Source organism: Candoia aspera, chromosome 1 (genome assembly GCF_035149785.1).
Source record: "Candoia aspera isolate rCanAsp1 chromosome 1, rCanAsp1.hap2, whole genome shotgun sequence".
NCBI classification, from domain to species: domain Eukaryota; kingdom Metazoa; phylum Chordata; class Lepidosauria; order Squamata; family Boidae; genus Candoia; species Candoia aspera.
The window spans coordinates 307,409,405-307,428,710 of NC_086153.1; the positions used below are offsets into that span (position 1 = coordinate 307,409,405).

At 48.7% G+C, this 19,306-nt stretch overlaps 1 protein-coding gene across 1 annotated transcript; it reads right to left on the reverse strand.

The window, feature by feature from the left end:
* Positions 1-7,560: 7,560 nt before the first annotated feature.
* On the reverse strand, positions 7,561-12,168 carry GSC (goosecoid homeobox). The gene is made up of 3 exons (XM_063293754.1): positions 11,793-12,168; positions 9,493-9,752; positions 7,561-7,717 (listed from the first exon to the last, which is right to left on the reverse strand). Exons 1-3 carry the CDS (start codon positions 12,166-12,168, stop codon positions 7,565-7,567), a joined length of 789 nt encoding a protein of 262 aa, XP_063149824.1. The 3' UTR covers positions 7,561-7,564.
* Positions 12,169-19,306: the final 7,138 nt, after the last annotated feature.

Below are 19,306 nucleotides of genomic sequence, written 5' to 3' on the forward strand. Positions count from 1 at the left end.
GTGGAGAAAATCAATAAAATTTACTCCAAGCTACAATTTAAGGAAAAACTTGTATAATAATGATTTCCATCTACAATCCCCAAGATAGATAAAGCATGTAACAACAAATGTTGGAAATGCCATAATAAAGAAGAAATATTTTATCACATGTGGTGGTCATGCAAAAAAAAAACCCTCAAAAGTATTGGAAATAAATAAATAAATAAATAATAAATCTTGAACTGAAACCTCAGATGTTTCTACTAGGCATAATCCCAGAAAACATAAATGAAAAATATTGCAATTTATTATGATACATGTTGACCACAGCAAGAATAAACCTAATACAATATTAGAAAATAGGTATCTTGCCTAAGATATTGGACTGGGAGACTAAAATTGGAGAATATGCTGCAATGGCAAAATTGACAGTATATATCCATGATAGAAATTTAACTAGATTCAATCAAAAATAATTCTCTTACATACAGTATATCACAGAGCAAGGCAGATTTAGATATCTGGAATATGGATTTTAGGATTTAAATAGAAACTAACATCAATTACTAATATTTGATGTAAAGTTCAGATATCTAAATGATGGCCCTTGTTTAGGGATACAAATGGAAGGGAAGGGGAGGATTTAATCCACTTTTTCTTTTCCATCACTATGGTTTTCTTTCTTTTTTATTTCAATTCAGTAGTTTTTTTTTAATCATCTTGCTTTTTGCTTTTTTCTACTTTCTTTGCATTTCAATATTTGTTTTTTTCATATTCTTCGTATTTCAACATTTTAATAATAAATACATTTAAAAAAAGAAAGTAACTATCATCTATCTATCTATCTATCTATCTATCTATCTTTCTATCTATCTATCTATCTATCTATCTATCTATCTATCTATCTATCTATCTGTCATCTATCTATATCTATCCCAGCAGCCAATGGCAAATCATTCATTATTTTTGTTGTCAAATAAATAACATGGACATATCACTGTGGTCATCAGAGACAATCATCATAGTGGGTGGGGTCACACAAAGGGGTAGACCTGAATCACGCACCTAGACCAAGCTAAAAAGTTCCATTTTTCCAATGAAAGTGATTATAGAGTTGAGTGTTTCTTTTTAACTATTCAAACTGTCCAATAGAAGAGAATATATGTAGCTCAGGGTTGAACTGTGGTGTCCTTGGTGGTCTCTGAGCTTGGTCATTTGCTTGCAGACATTTCATAACCAACTAGGGAACATCCTCAGTGCGAGTGAGCATGGGGTTTTGCTCCCTGTTTATATACAGTTGCTTGCCCTGCCAGCTCTGGTGGGGTGGGGGGTTGGTTTTCTCCTTGGTAGTTCCCAATTAGGATATTGTTTTCTGCTTGACTGTTCATCTGGTGTTAATCCCTGTTTATCTGGGTGTAGGCTCCTGGGGAGGATGGGTTCTGGTCTTTTTGTCTCCTTCTTAGCTTTTTTATTGTCTCTTTTAAATGGTGTGTAAATGTGGTTTATCTCTATGTGTCTATTGATGGCTGGTTAGTCTGAATGCCAAGCTTCCAGGAATTCCCTGGTGTTTTTGGATTTAGCTTGGTCTAGAATGACCATGAAACTATGGTTGAGCCTGTCCATGTATTGTGAGATTAAGGAGTTTTCATCATGACTTCTGACTGCTAGTTGATGTTCGTGGATGTGCTCTGCTAGCCTTCTGCCTGTCTGTCCTTCGTAGTTGCTGTTACAGTCCTTACACTGTATGTTGTAGATGACTCCTGTTCTTTTTCTTCTTGGGCTACTGGGTCTTTTGGTTTGCTTAAGATGTTTTGGAGGGCTTTGGTTGGTTTGTGTGCTGCGGTGATGCCATGTGGTTATAATAGTCTGTTCGTTGTTTCTGAGATGTTTTTGATGCATGGCAGTGTTTTCCTTTTCATAGCTTGTGTTGGTTGTGCTGTAGTGGTTGAGCGGTCAGGCACTTTTTGATAAAGTTGTGTGGGTATCCATATTGTTGGAAGATGTTGTGTAGGCAGTTTGTTTACTTTTTCTGATGTTCTGGGTTGCTGCAGTGCATTTGTACTCATTAAACTGTTCAAGTGTTCAAACAGTATTAAGCCTATTTTAGGGCTTAAGCGATTGTTTTCCTCTGATTCTCACTTCAAAAGAGTGAGAAGTTAAACAGCCATTTGGGGCATTGGCAACAGTGAAATACAGAGCACTTTTGCTAGGGCTGGGAGGGGTGAAAAGAGGCATGGGGGAAACAGGCAGGGCTGGGTCTGCCCTTGTCCATCTTTGTATATTGGATACTGCTATCAAGTTTCTGCCTTTGCACAATATTCTCATCATGTTTAGCAAGCAGTAAGCATTGAAAATATCTGAACATAACATCAGATTATCATGGTAACACTGCACTCATTTGCAACTATGGAAAGAGCATTCACAAGACCATCTGCAGAGAAGCTTATTGTATCTCAAATGTCTTGACCTGGTTTAAGACAAGACTTGGGGGAGGGGGCAGATGGGAATGATTGTAAAAAGGGGTGCGAGGGTATACAAGGCCTATCAGTTACAAACAAAGCTAACAATGCCTTTGCCATTTGCAGAAGTCTTTTACAGTGTAAACTTACCTATCCAACATATGTAATTACGGGAGACTATCGAAAATTGCACATTTAGTTTGGTTAGTCATAACAATCTGGCAAGCAAATATTATGCAATAAGCATGCTTAGCACCCATAAGATAATGAAGGGAGGGAGCATTGACTGCAAGTCATTTGCAGTAGTGAGGTTTTAAAATATGCTTTAAAAAAAGAGGAAAGAAAAGATGCTGCAGGCGACCATGTCTGCTGAACAACCTCAGACTTTCTGACTTGCACTGAATTGCTGCCTATGCTGGGCATGGTCACCTGAGCCCCCTCTTGGCTGCAGTTTTGGAGTATGGACCTGAGCTCCACTTTTAGCTAGATGGCCACAGAACACAGGATGCAGGAACAAAACGGCCAGCTACCCAATCTAGATCCTGGGGTATGTGTGGAGGAAGGATCAAGATGGTGGCCCTTTTTTACAACCCTCCCCCCCCCAGATGCCCCTACCTGGAGGGTTGTCTGAGTGGGGGCATGGAGTGAGTCTTTTCTAGGTTGTTACAGGTAGATCTTTAGGGATGAATGTGTTCTCAATGTGGAACATGTAGGGAGTCAGTCAGTCAGGTATTTGCCCTAGTTTTAAATTTATTTATTTATTTTATTTATTTATTAATCAAATTTATCACAGCCGATCTTCCCCCCGAGGAGGTCCTCTGGGCAGTAAATACACTCCTCATAAATTCCCTTCATTCATTTTAGTAATACCACAGTTTAGACATGTAGCCTTTTATAATCCAAATCCTACCTTCAGCTTTGCTGAGAAATATTATTTGTATTGTGTGAGAAGAAGTGGGCAAAGAGTTACTTCATGGCTTTCCTGAAACTAATTTTGCCAGATACTGATTTTACAGATCCTGTTCATTGCATTCTGAAGGGGTGAACTCTGTGCTTGTGTGCTGACCCTGTAGGCTTTTTGAAGCACTGCTTTCGGATTCCTTCTCTCAGAAGCCTGAAGTGGAGAAAGATCTGCTGCCATGGGAATGAAGCGGCTCATGTTTTCAGAACAGATTTTGGAGATCAAGGCAATAGACAAAATGTCGTTCTGAGACACCAAGCCTTTCCAGTTATCTTATTCTTTGTAACAGATTAGCATTTAAAGAAAATCAGAGAACGATAAAACTGACCACCTTGGATAATTTTCAGCTTTTTTTTCAGTGTGTCTTCATGGTAACAGTTTAAATAGTTATACTTCTTTGGGCCTCACTTGTACCTGATCGTGGCACAAACCTAGCCTAGCAAGAATTTGTTTTTCTTCTGTGTCTCCATGAGGTTGCCTTCACCCCATCCACAGCCTAATGAATGAGACAAGCATAGATTGCCCTTAGCTGTATCTGTGTAGATCATACAAGGGCATCCTCAAGGAGCTTCATTTCCCCTCCCACTGAGTGCCATCTGCCGGTGGGAAAACAGCCACCAATCACTCTCCTTAACGTGGTGGGGTGGGGTGAATGTAGGGAGTGTGCGGAATGGCAGATTAAGAGATCTTTCAAGTTGCCAATTGAGGAGTCTCAGGCACAGAGATCCCTCAATCCACACTTGCAACCTACCAATCAGGCTGTTTCTGTACTGGATCTAGCTTGCTTCTGAAGAGTTCTGGATAAAATTGAGAAGTTTAAAGAAGTTGGAATACAGTAATGTCATCCCCCAGGCCCATAGCAAGAGGTCTTCCTTACTTTAAGGAACGGAAAGGACGCATGTAGAGGTAAGGCTGAAGTTACACATCATGTGAAGACAGGACATGGTTTCACTTCTGGCTTATCAGTCCTGCTACTGTGATTTGTAAGTGATGATTTATGATTTAGCTCAAGATGTCACCCTGTTAATGTTGGTCTATTCAACAAGCCATGGCTTAGTGTGATGTATGAACCAGGTCATTCTTTGAGTGCTTCTGCCTCCTCTGTCTAGTCCTGCCACAGTGCAACCCTACACCTGCCTATTCAGAATCACTGGGGAAGTTACGGCTGGTCTTCAGGGTCCCACAGCCATGGGGCCCCAGGTAATCTGACAGAGGGCTATAAGTGACAGGGGCAGTGGGGACCCTGGACTGAGATGCATAGAGCACACCCAACAGATCCAGCTTCCCCCAATATTCTTATTTTTAGGGCACTGGGGATGGGTGGACTGAACATACGTATCTACCGCAGATGCACCTTTTATTACTTTGATTGTAATTTTATTACTCCCCTCTGAATTCAAATGCTGCATCAACCCATAAAAAATATTGCCTAAACCCTACCACCACCAGCAGCAGCAGCAGCAGCAGAGTATCAAGTCCAGGGTCTTAAATTACGCTTCTGCACCTTTGGGGATATGACTGCAGCCTTCCCCTTGCAGTGCTTGCTCCTCAGTGGAGCCAAACCCTGCCCCATCTAGTTTCCTCAAACCTAACCTGAAGATGAGAAGACCAATTTGCCTTTGTCCTGCAAAAAAAGAACAGACAAAAAAGCATTCTTTCTAGAGATTTGTTCAGAGCAATCCACTTGCTGTGGAAAAAAAATGGGGTTGTTTCCAGGAGGGTGGGGAAATAATACAGTTTCCCTTTTCACTCATCTTTATTTTGTGCAGATACCCGAAAGTAACTCTCAGGCATTGCGCTGAAAATGCAGGGCTCTGTGGTGAGGAGACCTCCTCATGCAACCACCATGCTTTAGAGCAGATCGATGATTATTAATTCATTGAAGAATCTTCAGACTGGAACCATATATATGCCTACGATCTCTGAGGAAACAGTGAGATAGAGAATGTGGCTTTCCGATAAACTGAAGGTTGCTGGGCAGACACCCTTTCTATTCTCTTATTACTATGAGCGCCATAGCCGGTGAAGTTGCAGAATGTTTCAAAAGGGCCCGTTATTTTTGTGGCTTACAGAATAAAGCATCTCAACCTGCAGTCCTATAGGAACACTGTAAGTAAAGCACATTTAAGTCAATGGCATCCTATTTAGCTGATACACAACTCACCGGATGCTGTGAGAAGGAAACCGGACACCTTTTAAATATCCTCCCACAATTAGTCTTAAACTTATTCCAAACCAGTTTTACTCCATTAGCTCTTAAATTTGCCCTTATAATTTAGGAACACCTAAGCATTCCTTCTAGGAGATTAGAAACTCATGAAGCTGACTCACTGATTCTTTTGTGGGAAGAGGGAAAATTGGTTTTCTAAGTTCTGCTACTTCCTAGCCATAATTACAAGAATGAACTTCCAATGGTAGGAACCACCCAAACCTCACTTAAAGTGTTTCACCTTTGACAGATAAAAGCACATTGGCCTGGACCTTGACAAGTTGCAAGGAATTCGACTGAAATTTATCTGTGTTTTGTATCTTCCAGGAGTCTGGGCTGTGCGTATAAAAATGAAGTCTGTGTTGGTCCTTCAGGGAAAACAATCCAATATCCACAGTTCAGTCATTCATCAAGAAAGTGCAATAGAGAGAGCAAGTTTTTCACTTTGTCCAGGAGTCCTCATCATGCAGAATTTCAAAAGCTCTGAGATGCTTGATGAACAGCCTTGAAGAAGTGCAAACTTGCATTGTGTCTTGGGTGGTTTTGGTAGAACCTAATAAGGATATTGCTTAACTCTGAATGCCAGATTTTGTGTGTGTACCATTTTAACTAGAACTAATAAAGCTGTGGCTTATTATAGCGTTAGGTTGCTCCTGCAAGATTGTAACTCTGTGGAGCAGTTACCCAGGGGTAATAACTCCCTCTTGCAAAAACCTTGGATTGGCTCCCTTCCTTGCTTGTGCAGTGGCATCACAGTGTCCAGGTGGTCCCAGGACTGTAAACCCCATTGATCATATGAAGCTGGCTTGATCCCCTTTCGAGCTCCAAACCACCATACTGGAATTGTATGGAAAAAGAAGCAATTTTGTCCTCTTAATCCAGCCTACCCCAAGCCAAGCAGAATATGATTTTTTTTTCCTGCAGCCTCCCCAGCACCACCCACTTTTTCGGGAAGGTGTGATCATAAGCCCAACCCCACCATTCCTGGGGAGAGATGCCTGTATCTTAGAAGAGGCCTAGGCAAGAGGTTCCCACCACTGCCTGATTTCACAATCAGCTGCCCTCAAACATTCTCCTTCCTACCTGCTGGACAATGCATGTCATCCGAGAGAAATGGCATCTCTCTGTCCCAGCAAGCTTGGTCATGCCCAAGATCCCCAGGAAGAAAAGGCTCACTGCAAAAAAGAGCTGGTCAAATCCGCTGCCGGATCATGTGTCCGGAGTCCAAAGAGGCTTACTCCCAAGTCATCCTGTGTAGACAGGCAGCCTCAGCCTGTTTCCTCACTATTGGATGGTTTGGATTGTGGTACTATAACACTCACTAGTCAGGGGGTCCATAAGGTCAAAAAGATCAAGGTGGCAGCCACTGCAGTATGATTGAAACTCCATCCCAACACCCCCAAAAAGTGGATGGAGCTTCAATCACACAGCCCCAGCTGCCATCTTGATCTCTTCGACCATGCCCTGCGGACACCCCTGTCTACTTTCTCTAGCATCTCACCTTGGAGTGGGTTCAAGGTGACGGGTAACAACAGCCCAGCAGAGTTCAAATGCCTTGCTCTTTACCCCTCTTGCCTCCCTCTCACTTTCTCCAGCCACCCTAAACAAGTTTAAAGCAAAACAAAAACCGCTAAGTAACGCTGAGGGGCCAGGCAGGCCCGCCCCTCTCGCTGCTCTGGGGCCGCCCCGTCGGAGGGCTCAGAAATACCCCAAGGAAAGACCCGCGGGGGCATCTGCCCACGCAACTCCGCGTTTTATTTCAAAGGATTGGCTCCGGGGACCGTGTACATTATATACAGATAGATCTACGGTCCCTCCTCCCTCTCCCTGCAAAGGCAGAGTCTGTGCAAGAGCTGCGAGCGAGCGTCTCCTCGTCCAAGGGGCCGAGAGAAACCTAGTCCAGCCCGGCCGGCAGCTTCTCCGGCCGTGCGTGCGTGCGTGCGTGCGTCAGAGACATCAGCTGTCGGAATCCAAATCGCTTTTGCTTTCTTCTTGTCGCTTGTCTGGGGACGTCTTGGAAGTTTTATTCCATTTCTGGGCATTTTCTGACTCCTCCGAAGAAGACCTCTTTTGCCGCCGCCATTTCGCCCTGCGGTTCTTGAACCAAACCTGCATTCAGGGAAAGAAGGGAGGGGAGGGGAGCGTTACTGGCCGTAGGAATAGGGACCCGCGGGATTCAGAGGCGGCGCCCAAGGGAGCGATGTCTTGGGAAGAGGATCCCTCGGGTCATTGGAATCGACCCCCATCCCACCCCCACCCCACCCCCGAGTCGGTTCACAGCGACCTTCAATGGATGTGGCCAGGACTCAGGGAAATCCGCGCGTCTGAATGACCGCGCTTTGGGCTGAAAGGGAGGCTTGTGGGACGAGCCCAACCCCCCGACTTTTCCTTGTTTGCCCAGACGCTGAGCAGGAGACGCGGTCCGCGCTTCCCCGAGACGCGGGGACTCCAGCTCTCTTGGAAGGGGACCGCCTGCTACCGCCACTCAAGTGGGAAGTGTTCGTCACGCGCAGGGTTGCTTATTTCCAAGCCAACGTCGCAGGGTTGGCTGCTGCAAGGCTGGAGATTCTGTCTTTCTGTAATGGACCCTGACCCCGGTGCTACGGCTTCTCCCACAATAAAACACCAGGCGCTGCCTGCAAATCCAGTAGCATGGGAGTTCTGCCCAGGAAGCCTATCTGCAAGAGCATCTGCTTGGCAAGGGGAGAGACCCTCACCCTAAAATCAAGTCAGGTATCCCGCACTGTTTAGAAACTGCAGAGCAGGATGGATGCCACCGTCCGGATCTGTTATTTTGCCTGGCCAGGCCCGTCCCGAGCCAGATCTACCACGGCTCTGAACCGCCTTTGAGTGCACAGTCTTGCACGCTCTCGGGCGCCAAGAAAAAGCTAAGGAGCGATTGTCCCCGAGAGGAAGTGGCTTCAGTTGATGCTTTCCCAGGACTTCCGGCTCCACCACAACGGAACTCGCAGGCGATTTTCACACAACAGGCTAAACCCTGGTTATGAGAGCACAATTGTGCTCACATAAAGTAGCAACGCCCTGACAACGGAACCATTTGATGGCTGAAGGTGATGGGCTGGCACACACAATACAGTTGGTGGGTTCCCATAACCACGCTGAACTACAAAGCACCTAAGCTTTTTATGCGCTGTAGCCTAACAGGTTGTAGGAGGCAGAATTTAGACTCTCTTCAGCTTGGATGTTGGGAGGCGGAGGTAGCTTGCCCTCAGCCTTCGGAAAGAAGAACTCCTTAGGTCTGAGCCTAGGACCGCTCACTGCCCAGGAGACAGGAGCGACTTTGCGCTCCAGAGAATCGGAGTCAATAACCTCCAAGAATTCTCGCGCCGCTCCCCGAGATGCGTTTACTGGGTTCAGTGGAGTTTACTCCGAGAGTCATTGGCTATAGGACAGCAGGGTTGTCGCTGAGGGGAAAGTAAATACCTATCCAAGAGTAAGGACTACCTAGTCCAGGGAAGGAAGATGAGATCCCAAGCGGGCTAAAGCCGGCCAGCGAATGAGGCCGATAAAATCCAGTCCTGTTTTCAATTTCTGCGGCTTCAATTGCCCTTGAACTTCAGGAGTCGGGTGTAAGGCTAACGGTAAGAGCAGCCGTGCAGTTTCCAGTAAGAAGCAGCCCACTGCTACTCTTGATGCTACATATTCTGCGACAACCACTGTCAGGCTCTGCACCAAAAGATCCCCAAAGTTTGCTGAAACTTTCCTCTCCCCTCTTTAAAGCCAGTGGCCCGCTTCTTCTCCCTCTCCCTCCACCTCACCCTTGGGCCAAGCAACCACCGCCGCATCAACTGCCACAACCCATTCTCCCTCCCTCCCTCCCTTCCTTCTCCCCTTTTTTAGGCCTGGAAGAAAGATCACATTACCTCCACTTTTTCCTCCCGTAAATGTACTCTTCTGGCCAGCTGTTCCCTGGTGCCCACATCGGGGTATTTGGTTTCCTGGAACAAGTTTTCCAGCGCCTCCAGTTGTTCGTCGGTGAAGATGGTGCGGTGCCTCCTTTTCCGCCGGCAGTGGAGCTGGTTCAGGAGCTGCAGCTCAGTCCGGGACAAGGTGCCCACGTTCATGTAGGGCAGGATTTGATGCGGGACCGGAGACATGAGGACCGAGCCCGTCCCTTCGTAGCCTGGAGAAAAGTGCAAACACAGCCTCTGAAGGGACCAAATTTCCAGGTCGTGTCTGCCCAGCCCAGCCCAGCCCAGCCCAACCTGTCCCACCCCAGGCAACAGAGCGAAGCCAGAGCTTGCTTGCTCGTAGGGAGTCGGAACGAGGTGGCAGGTTGATGCTATGGCTGGTTTCGTAGGAGCCTTTCAATTCCGGACTCATTGCGAGGAACCGGTGGGCGGGTGGGGGGACGCGGAATCGTCAGCGAACCACAAAGCTGAACGTGCACCGTTCACATCCGCGGGAAGGGCAAGGCAGGAATGCGAACGCCCTGGACCTGAGGCTTGACCTCGCCGGGGGTGCACACCCCTCTCTTTCTCTCTTAGCCCTGGAGAAGCTCCCGAATGTTCAGAGAGTCTTAAGCTGTCTCACCCTCCACTCTTACACTGAAAATGCATCCCAAAGACTTCATCACGCCCCCCCCCCTTCTGAATGACTTAACTAGGGCGTTCACTAAAGGCATGGGATGGTTACTGTCCTAGATATATTTTTTTAGTTATGTAGAGGAAGTTGCGTTTATTTAAGGGGCTGAGAATGTACACTTGCAGCCACTTCTGCTATGGAGCAATAAATCCCACTGAAGTCAGAACAAGTCCAGGAGCGAAAAGCGTGAGGCAGGAAAAGAACCGACCTGAACATTTAAGTCCTTACTTTCAAATAGGGGAATTCCTATTTATCGTGCCGCTTTAAAGATTTCTGCAACAGAGCAAGAGTGAAAACTGTATGAAATGGCAACTTTTGGGACTTGGAGAAAGGGAGGAAGAGCTGATTCTGAGTATGTTTGTTGAAAAGACCCAACTGGCTTCAAGGGGTCGATAACAGAGCAGTTCAGAAACGAATCCTGCTAAAGCGAGGAGCATCTCGATTTAAAGTAATTTCTCCCTAGGGTTTTATAGGGTCTTTCAATTTCGTCGTGGCGAATAAGACATCACCACCACCACCACGAGTGGTTAACGCTATAACTCACTAGTGAGAAAATGACTTAAATAAATATCTAGGAAGGTAATCCTCAAATCGGCTTTGCTCCTGTTTTCTCCCCCTCCCCATTTAACTCAGGCTGAATCGATTCGTATTTTGCTTGATTCTCAGTTCCGGGTCTGCTGCCTTGCTATTTATTTATTTTTTAATTCGGACTAAGAAAATGAGTTCTCGATTTTGAACGTATTTATTTGAAAGTATATCCCATTTAATATGCTGTTTCAAAGGAATATTTGGCTAGGACAGGAAAGTTAAAATCGAATGAAGGAGAATTGGGGTGACTGCTTCAGAAAGGAGCAGCTCAGTCATAACTAAACGTGTAATCTGTTTACTCAGAAGTCAGCCCTTATTTGAGTAGGGTTTCGTGCTCGATAAATAGGCTTTGGGGCAGCAGTGCCATTCGGAAGGTAATCTGAACGCTGGCAGAAATATTCCCAAGGAAACGCGGGGAATGCCTTAATTCCAAGTACACGCATTTGTCAGGAGCGTGGAAAAACAACCGTGTCAGCAAGGGAGCTGCGCCTGCCCAGGTTCTCAAGGCAAAGTCATCTCGAGTACAGATCTCCCTGGATCCAGGATCCCACGTCACTTCCAGCCAGCGCGAGGGGATCTACCGCCGAATCCCCGCGCTGCGTTGCATTCCGCCGCACGCTGTCGCCGCGACCCGGGAAGCGGGGGCGGGCGACGTCCTCCGATCTGGGCTCCGCAGCATCCTTTCCTCGCACAGTCCTGCGCCTTTCAAACCTTCTCCAGTCTAAGAAAAAATTCAAGGGGAGGCTCTCCCTTCCCACCCTCGGCCAAAGAAACTGCGCTTCCCTGTTGCGGAGAGAGAGAAACCCTTTCAGCCTCCGCTTCTCTCTGTCACTCTCCTAAAAAGTACCAGACGAGGGGCAGGAGAGGTGGAGGGGAAGGCAGAGGCATCCCGGAGAGGGTTTTGCGCTCTCTCTCTTCGCCCCCCCCCCCGCTGGAAAAGGCCCCGAGCAGCACAGACGAGTGGGGCGGGGGGGGGGCATTTCTGCCTTACCTGTGGCTGGAACGCAGGAGCACTGCTGAGCGCCGAAGGGCTGCACGGCGCCGCAGCAAGAGGGGCCCATGGAGGATGCCTGGACGTGAAGCTGCCCGTAGTAATAGTTGCCATAGCCTCCCAGTCTAGATCCACCGAGGGCGGCCAGGTTGGACGCCGGAGCCACGGCCCGCGAGTAATATCCGCCGTAGTCGCTGCCAGCAGGGCCGTACAGGGAGTCCCCTCCGTGCAGGCTGGCCGAGAAGACGACGGGCGCCGCGCTGGGCTGAGACTGCTGCGCGGGGTGCTGCTGCTGCTGCTGCTGCAGCAGCCCCGTCTCCTTGCAGCGGGGTCTGGCCGCCAAGATGTTGTCGATGCTGAACATGCCAGCAGGCATCCCTCCCCCGGCGCTATGCTCGGAGGGAGGAGGAGCGGCGGCCGCGGCAACGGGACCTTCTCCTGGCAGAGGCAGACCGGAGCGTTCGCACGGCTGGGCCGGCCGGAGGGCCCGGGAGCGAGGGCGCCGAGAGCCCGGCTTCTTGGGGGAAGGGGGCGCAGGGGACCTGCTGGCAAGCCGTTCCTTAAGAGGCCGGGCGGGGGGGCAGAGGAAGGGCCTTCGCCTTGGAACTGCCTGCCATTGCCCCCCTCTTTCTTTTCCTGCTTCTCCTGCAGCTCCTCCTCCTCCTCTTCCTCTTCCTCCACCTCCACTGCCGTCCGTTTCCTCCTCAGATCTCAGCTGCCTGGAGTCTCTAATCCACTCCGACCTCTTTCCTATTTTATACCCAGGCAACGTCATCCTGGATTGAATTCCCGGGTCTATATCAGATCGCGAATAAAAGTAGATTTCACTCTTTGGGCGGGGGGAGGGGACGCGAGGAGGTGGGGCCGATGGGCGTGTTCGCAGGAGAGGGGGAGGAATGGGGATTAAGCCTGAAGGAAAGGCACGTAATCCTGGCCATTAGTGGGCTCGCTCTTTGGTCCTTGGCTATTCCTCGCTGTGGATGAATCCCTCGCCCGCCCCCGAGTTAGGGTTGATCTCTCCCTGACTGCTGCTGCTAATTGTTGCTCGGGTTAATCTGGATAATGGCGTTGCAGAGAAGCGGCTAACACCCCCCCCCCTCCCCGCCACCGCCGCCTTTTCTGCCTCCCCCCCAACCCCCTTTTCTTCTGAGCCCCTTTTCCGGGGCCCTCGGGCCTTGGGAACCCAAAGCACAGTGGAGGAAAAGGCGAAAGGCTTCTCGGAGTCCTGATTTCTCGCCGAAGCTGTGTCTGCACTCAAGAGGTCCAGGGTTACATTACACTGAAGCCCCCGCGAGGTTCTGTTCACAATTCCCGGGAAGAAGTCCTTTTCTGCTTCTTTGGGGCACGTGGCCCAGAATGCAGTCTTCATTCCCAGCCCTTGCAATATGGTATATGGCCCTCTTCTGCGTACCCATATATTCTTATAAACCCACACTTTCAACAATCCCCAGTACATAGTATTAATCCTAAACACCTTTATTCAGAATCACATTTCTAAGCTTTCTATTAAACCGAAGTCTTGGGGACTCCCACCCAATGCTCACAGGGCATTTGCTGATGACGTTAGCAGATCTCCCTTCTTCCAAGGGGGAAGGAGGCTGCTGACGAGGAGGGCCGAGGGGCGCGGGCAGGCTGTCTCTTTGGGTGTCTGCTGAGCTCCTGCAAACTTCAGATCCGAAACCCCGCGGACACAGACCCCACTGCAATCATGTACGAGGCACAAGTAAGGCGCGCAGACGTTAGTAACTGTCCATCTTAACGCCCCCCCCCCTTCAGTCCCAACTGCAGGATTAAACCCGGCTGAAAGGTGTCCAGGAAAACCTGTGGGGTTTATGGGGTGCAGTGCCCGCCTACTGTTGCCGTTTGGTTGGTGCAACAGCAACACTGCAGAAGAGGGCTAGAGATGAACAATCTTTATACACGCTTAAAGGGATCTCTGTCTTCACATTTCTTTAGGAGCATCGGGTGGAAGAGGGGATTCGGTTTTTCGGGGTCGGAGGGCAACCTCCACATTTCCCTCCTCTGTCCAGATTCATAGGTGTGAAGCCCTGATCCTGCCTTCATATGTGCTGCGCCTTCTGTGGAAAAGGTGTCTTCCGTCCGTTGAACCTCTTGTTTATTGAGGCCGTTCGCTCCTGGAAGCGGTTCCTTGTGATTTGCAAAACGCTTCGTCTGTCACGATTGTCTCTGGCAATCCACAGGAGGTGAACTGAATCAGATTAGAATATTTACCTCCATCAAAGAAGGTAGGAAATTGGACGCGCTAAACGAAAACAAGCCATTAGGAGCTGTTTATGAGGAACAAATTACATTCTCTTCTTCTTTTCCCCTGTCTCTCTAGCCTTCTTTTTTAACCTCCCCTTCTCGATTTTCCACAATCTGGGTAAACGTCAACGAGCAGTTTGAAAACGAAATTGGAAGGGGTGGCGGAGTGTGGGTCGCCGTTTTCTTGCCCTTTCCCCTCCTTATTTTAGACTTCAGTTCAGGCTCTCGATAAGCCTACGGACTGAAATCAGTTTAATTTTGGCTTTATTTCAATAAGTCTAAATATGAAAGAAATAAGGTCCGTTTATCGTGGATGGTTAGCCCCACTGGGCAGAGACTTTTTCTTCAATTCCAAGGGAAGGAAGGAAGGAAGGAAGGAAGGAAGGAAGGAAGGAAGGAAGGAAGGAAGGAAGGAAGGAAGGAAGGAAGGAAGGAAGGAAGGAAGGAAGGAAGGGGAAAGGGAGTGGTAATGCTACGGTTTCCAAACGCTAAACTAGCAGAATGAAATATCGCACAATGAGGCTGCGCCGCGCCTGACGCTTTTGCTCTAGCTCTATCCCTACATCTGCCCGGCGTGGTAATAACCCTTTCCCCAGGGTACTTCTGACTTTCGCAGATGAGTTCCACTTTAGAGGGCCCTCCTCTTCTCCACTCCCACCCCCAGAGAATCCGAAATATTTGACATCAAGTTCTGGGGTTAGACACATCCCTTGACACTGGAGGTTTCAGGCAGCTCTCCAGAACCTTAAGCTGAAAACTCTTTACATCAACGCTGCTGAGTCGCTTCTTAGCGCTGGGTCAGAGATGCTGAACCAAAAGTGGGGAAGGGAAGGTGTCAGGGGAGTCCCCAGTTCCTTCAGGTGTCGTGTCCTCCTTCTGCAAAGTCGCCGACCGAGCCGCAACTCCGACTCCCCCCCCACCCCCATGTCACTTCCCTTTCCAGATCCTCCCGGTGCCGTTTGTTGTGGCTTACGCGAGACTGGCTTTTCGGCCTTTTAAGAGCCAGTCCTTTCCCCACCCCGCGATCAAAGCAGGCTCAGAGCAGCTCCTGGAAGCAAAACTACGCCCGGGCGGCGACCTGACAAATATTACACAAACCTTACACCAAAATGGCTACCTCTTGACCGAAGTCCTGAGCGCGCACAATCTCTGGGGCACTTGGCTCATTACCCTCACGGAGCCCGCTGGAAGCAGCAAGCGCCGGCTTGTGCAGCGAAGGGATCTGCAGTTACTCCTTTAGTTACTCTTCCAGCTAGGGAGCCAGCTGAGTCAGGGGGACCTTGGCACCGAAGCGGTCCAAGTGCCTGGCTTTATTTCGGAGAGGCGAAGCCGTTTCGCAGCGCGAAGCCCGGTCAATAGGGCGCCTACGGAAGGCTTCCCCAGAGGACGGGGCTGACCGGTGCTCTAACGCAGAGCACTAAGCCCGAGTTCGCCGCGCTTCACGTCTAGGCTAATTGTGTTCAAATAATAGGCATAATCCAACTATTCCCCGCTGGAAATGTTCCCTTTGGCAGGAGGCGCCCAGGAGGAAAAACAAATTATCACAGGTCATCTTGGGGGAGAATTCCGATCGTTGACTACAAAACAATTGGTGAACTAAGGATCTTTGTGAGGAGGGCGCGCATTTGACCCGGAGCATTCCGAACCGCTGAGCTGCCATAGATCAGATTCAGCAAGTCAGTTGCGGGATTTACGTAGTTAGTCAAGGTTTTGATTACGGATTAATTGGGAAGGGAGTAATCACCCCTGTCCCTCTGGATAGCTCCGTTGGGCAGAGGCAACGGCAGCGATCCTTTGCGCCCCAAACTAGAAAACTAACCTTTTTTCCTTACAAACCGGTTTAGAATCGCCAGTCTGCCTCTGCCTTCTTCCAAGCAAGCGCTCCAGCTTTTGCTAACAATGTCTTAGAGAAATCCTATAGAAATCACTTTCTCTGGAAATTCCTGATACTTCCCATTGCATTTGGGTACTCTTCTCTCTCTCTCTCTCTCTCTCTCTCTCTCTCTCTCTCTCTCTCTCTCTCTCTCTCTCTCTCTCTCTCTCTCTCTCTCTCTTTCTTTCTTTCGCTTACGTTAGCATCATATTGGTTGCAAACGCAACCCCAGCTAAACTCTTTTGGAGTTAACAGGGCTTGGTACTTGGGTTCCGGCTCTTGAGTGGAGCCGAGGTCCGAATCTCCCCTGGCTTTCTTTTCAATCCCCCACCATCCCCAGCCCGCGTCCACCGCGGCTGCCTCTTGGTGGTTAAAGCTGCTAACTTGCGGCGCCTTCCTCGGGAAACGGGACGGACCTGTGTCCGTGTTAGTCTCTCCCCAGCTAAGCAACCGCTGTACTGCAGATCCTGGTCCATCCAAGTGTAACTCTCATAGCCCCCCACCCTCCGCATCCTTCGGGTGCACTTGGGTGAACTTGTCGGAGCCACCATTCCGCCGTTCCTCGCTCCTTTTCACTTTCGCTTCCCTCAGAGCACCCGGGTTCCAAGTTCCCTTTTAAACAAGCCACCACTTGTCACTCACTGGAAGAGGCTGGGATTGGAATAACAAATGACAGCGGAGCAACGCGCGTTGCTAAGGGCTGGTTTCTTCCTCGGGGTCGGCATCGCAGCGTGGGTTAGGAGCCGCAGGCACAGCGAGCCCCGAAGTCGGGCGGCATGAGCCGGTAGATGAGGAAGCAAGTCAACGCGCGGCTGATTTTCGATATTGGGAGACAAACACGATTCCCGGCCGCAGCTCTGGCCAGGCGGACGGCGAGGTAGCTCGATGAGACGCCGCTCCGTTTCGGCCAACCCTCCCTCAGATGAAGGAGACTGAAGAGCCGGGCAGCGGGCTGTACCTTGGGGTTATTTGATTTAAATCGGGGTTGAAATGTAGACAAGATTTTCTCTCTTCAGCCCTCCTTCTCCCCAGATTATGAAAAAGATACGCAACTCGACACAGGGCTAAAACAACTATTATTTCTCTTAGCAGCCTGTCCGGCATCCGCTGAGACCCCAGTTTTATTATAAATCGGATCTAAGCCTGAAGCGTTTCCCGTTCCCAACATCCGCATTCAAGGCACGAAAAGGGGCAGGAGAGCGAATGACACCGAAAACTGGCGCGCCTTAAAAGGTGATTTTGCTATATAAGTGTGCCGTTCCTATAGAGGGTTTGTTTGAAACAAAAGGGGTCAAAAATGCTGCCACCTTCCATCTCCGGTAGCTTTAGGGGATAAGGGAAACCGGAATTTTACGCCACCGGTGCAAATCGGTCTAATTGACGCTCAGACGGATGAAAATGGGGTTCCGCTTTCATTAAGAACCAGGACTTTTGGTGCCGTCTTTGAAACTGTTTCAGTCCTAAACTGAACTCCGATATGAGCGAGAGCTCAGTCCAAAGAAAGTCACTGCCTTAATGTCACCTGTCTGTTAAGTGAGGGAGTTTTTAACAAGCTGGGGGGAAAAGAAATCAGCTCCCCATACGGGAAGCAATGAGGTTATTTGGGTCATTCTCTCCAGTTCAAATATTCTGATTTAAATGACAGCCATAGGATTTGCATAAGGCAGTGTTTCGGGTTTCGGATGTGTGCTATCAGATGATGATGATGATAATAATAATAATAATAAAAAACAATGATTACAGTAGCGATAACATAACCCGTTTACACCCCGTGCACACTTACTTGAAAATACTTTCTATTTCAATATATGAAAAAGAAGTCCTTTTCCACTTAAGACTTTTCCATTCGCTCCCCACTCCCCCGGAACCTCCTGCCACTGGAAAGCGTCAGGAAAAAAAATACCTAAGTGATCAATAGGTTGGGCACCACCTTCTTTACCCCAGCAAGGTGGAAGCCACTTGGAGCTTCCCTGTTTGGAAGGGAGAAAAAGAAAAAAGAATGAGTTGTGCGAAGGAACTGGGGAGGATTTTCCTGGACTTTGTGGTGGAAGGAGACCAAAGAACAGTAAAGAACTAAAGGAAAAACGCAGTAACAGGAGCTGTGGAAGAAGTGTTGAATTTGAAAGGCCCGCGGCTCAGCAGGGCCAGGCAGGATCGGGGTTTCAGACCTGCCTCCAGCCTTCCTTCTAGGTGCAGCGTTATCCGACCTCCTGGTCTCCCGCCACGTCCCTGGCCGAACTTCTTTCGAAACTGCGCGCCAAGCTGCAAGTGGGGCCGGTGACCAAGCCTCGCTGTCGCCTTCACCCGCGGGTCCCCGCCCCAAGAGGTGGCAAGAGGCATTCCTGGCTCGGCTGTTTCACAGGATCCCGGCAGATCGGCGTCAACTTCTTCCCACGAGTTTCATTTCGCAGCTTTCGAGGGCGCCTTGAAAAGGCAAACGCCTCCCACTGCCCCTGGTGAATGCCAAGTGCTCCGTGGTGGGGAGCGGAGAATCCCGGATCTGGGGCAAATTAATCGGGAGGAAGACCGGCCGCCTTCCTGGCTAGCTTGTGGTCTTTCCAGGATGGGACCCTTGGTCTGATCCAGAAGTCCTCCCCGCAGAGCCTTCCCAGCGCCTCACGGCGGAAGAACGCGGACCGTAAGAAGAGGGTGCATCAGCAGAATATAACATAGCTAAATATGATTATTTAAATTGTAGACTTGAATTAACCTGACACACTGGAAAACTGACTGAATTGACCTGACTGGGATAGCCCTGCCTGGACTTTTTAAGAAAGCAGGAAGGGCAGCAGAGTTGAGAAAGCAGAGGTGCTCAGGATTCAGTCCAGTGTAGCCCAGAAGCTACTGACCAATTTTAAAGTGCTACGGACCCTTAGAAATATTAGGGCCAAGGCTGAAGTTTTCCTGGGAGTAACAGCTTTTCACACAAGCTAGACCCAGGTTACTCAAGAAGGTGTTTTGCACAAATTCAGAGCATGCCTTGCTTTATTTTATGGCTCACCTGAAAGCAAATTTCCAGCTAAGTGTTAAACTCTGTCCTGATGAACGAACACAAACCAATGGACAGTGATGCTTTCTTCCTCTCCCTCCCCTCCCTTTTATTGAGGGGAAGTTTGAGGACAAACGCAACAAAGATTAGGGCGACAATATATGTCTGTGGAGGGAATAAGGATCTTAAACTGAATGTAAAGCGGTCTAAAGGATAGATGTCTACTGTTAGGAGGCAACCCTTTGAAAGTGTTTATTGTAACCTTTGGCATGAGCTACTCAAAGCTAAGCACTTTAGAACCACATTCATTTCAGTAGCAGCATTCAAGTCTAAGCTGAAACATAGTCATAATATTTAACTGTACTGTACTCCGTTGATCTTTGTTAT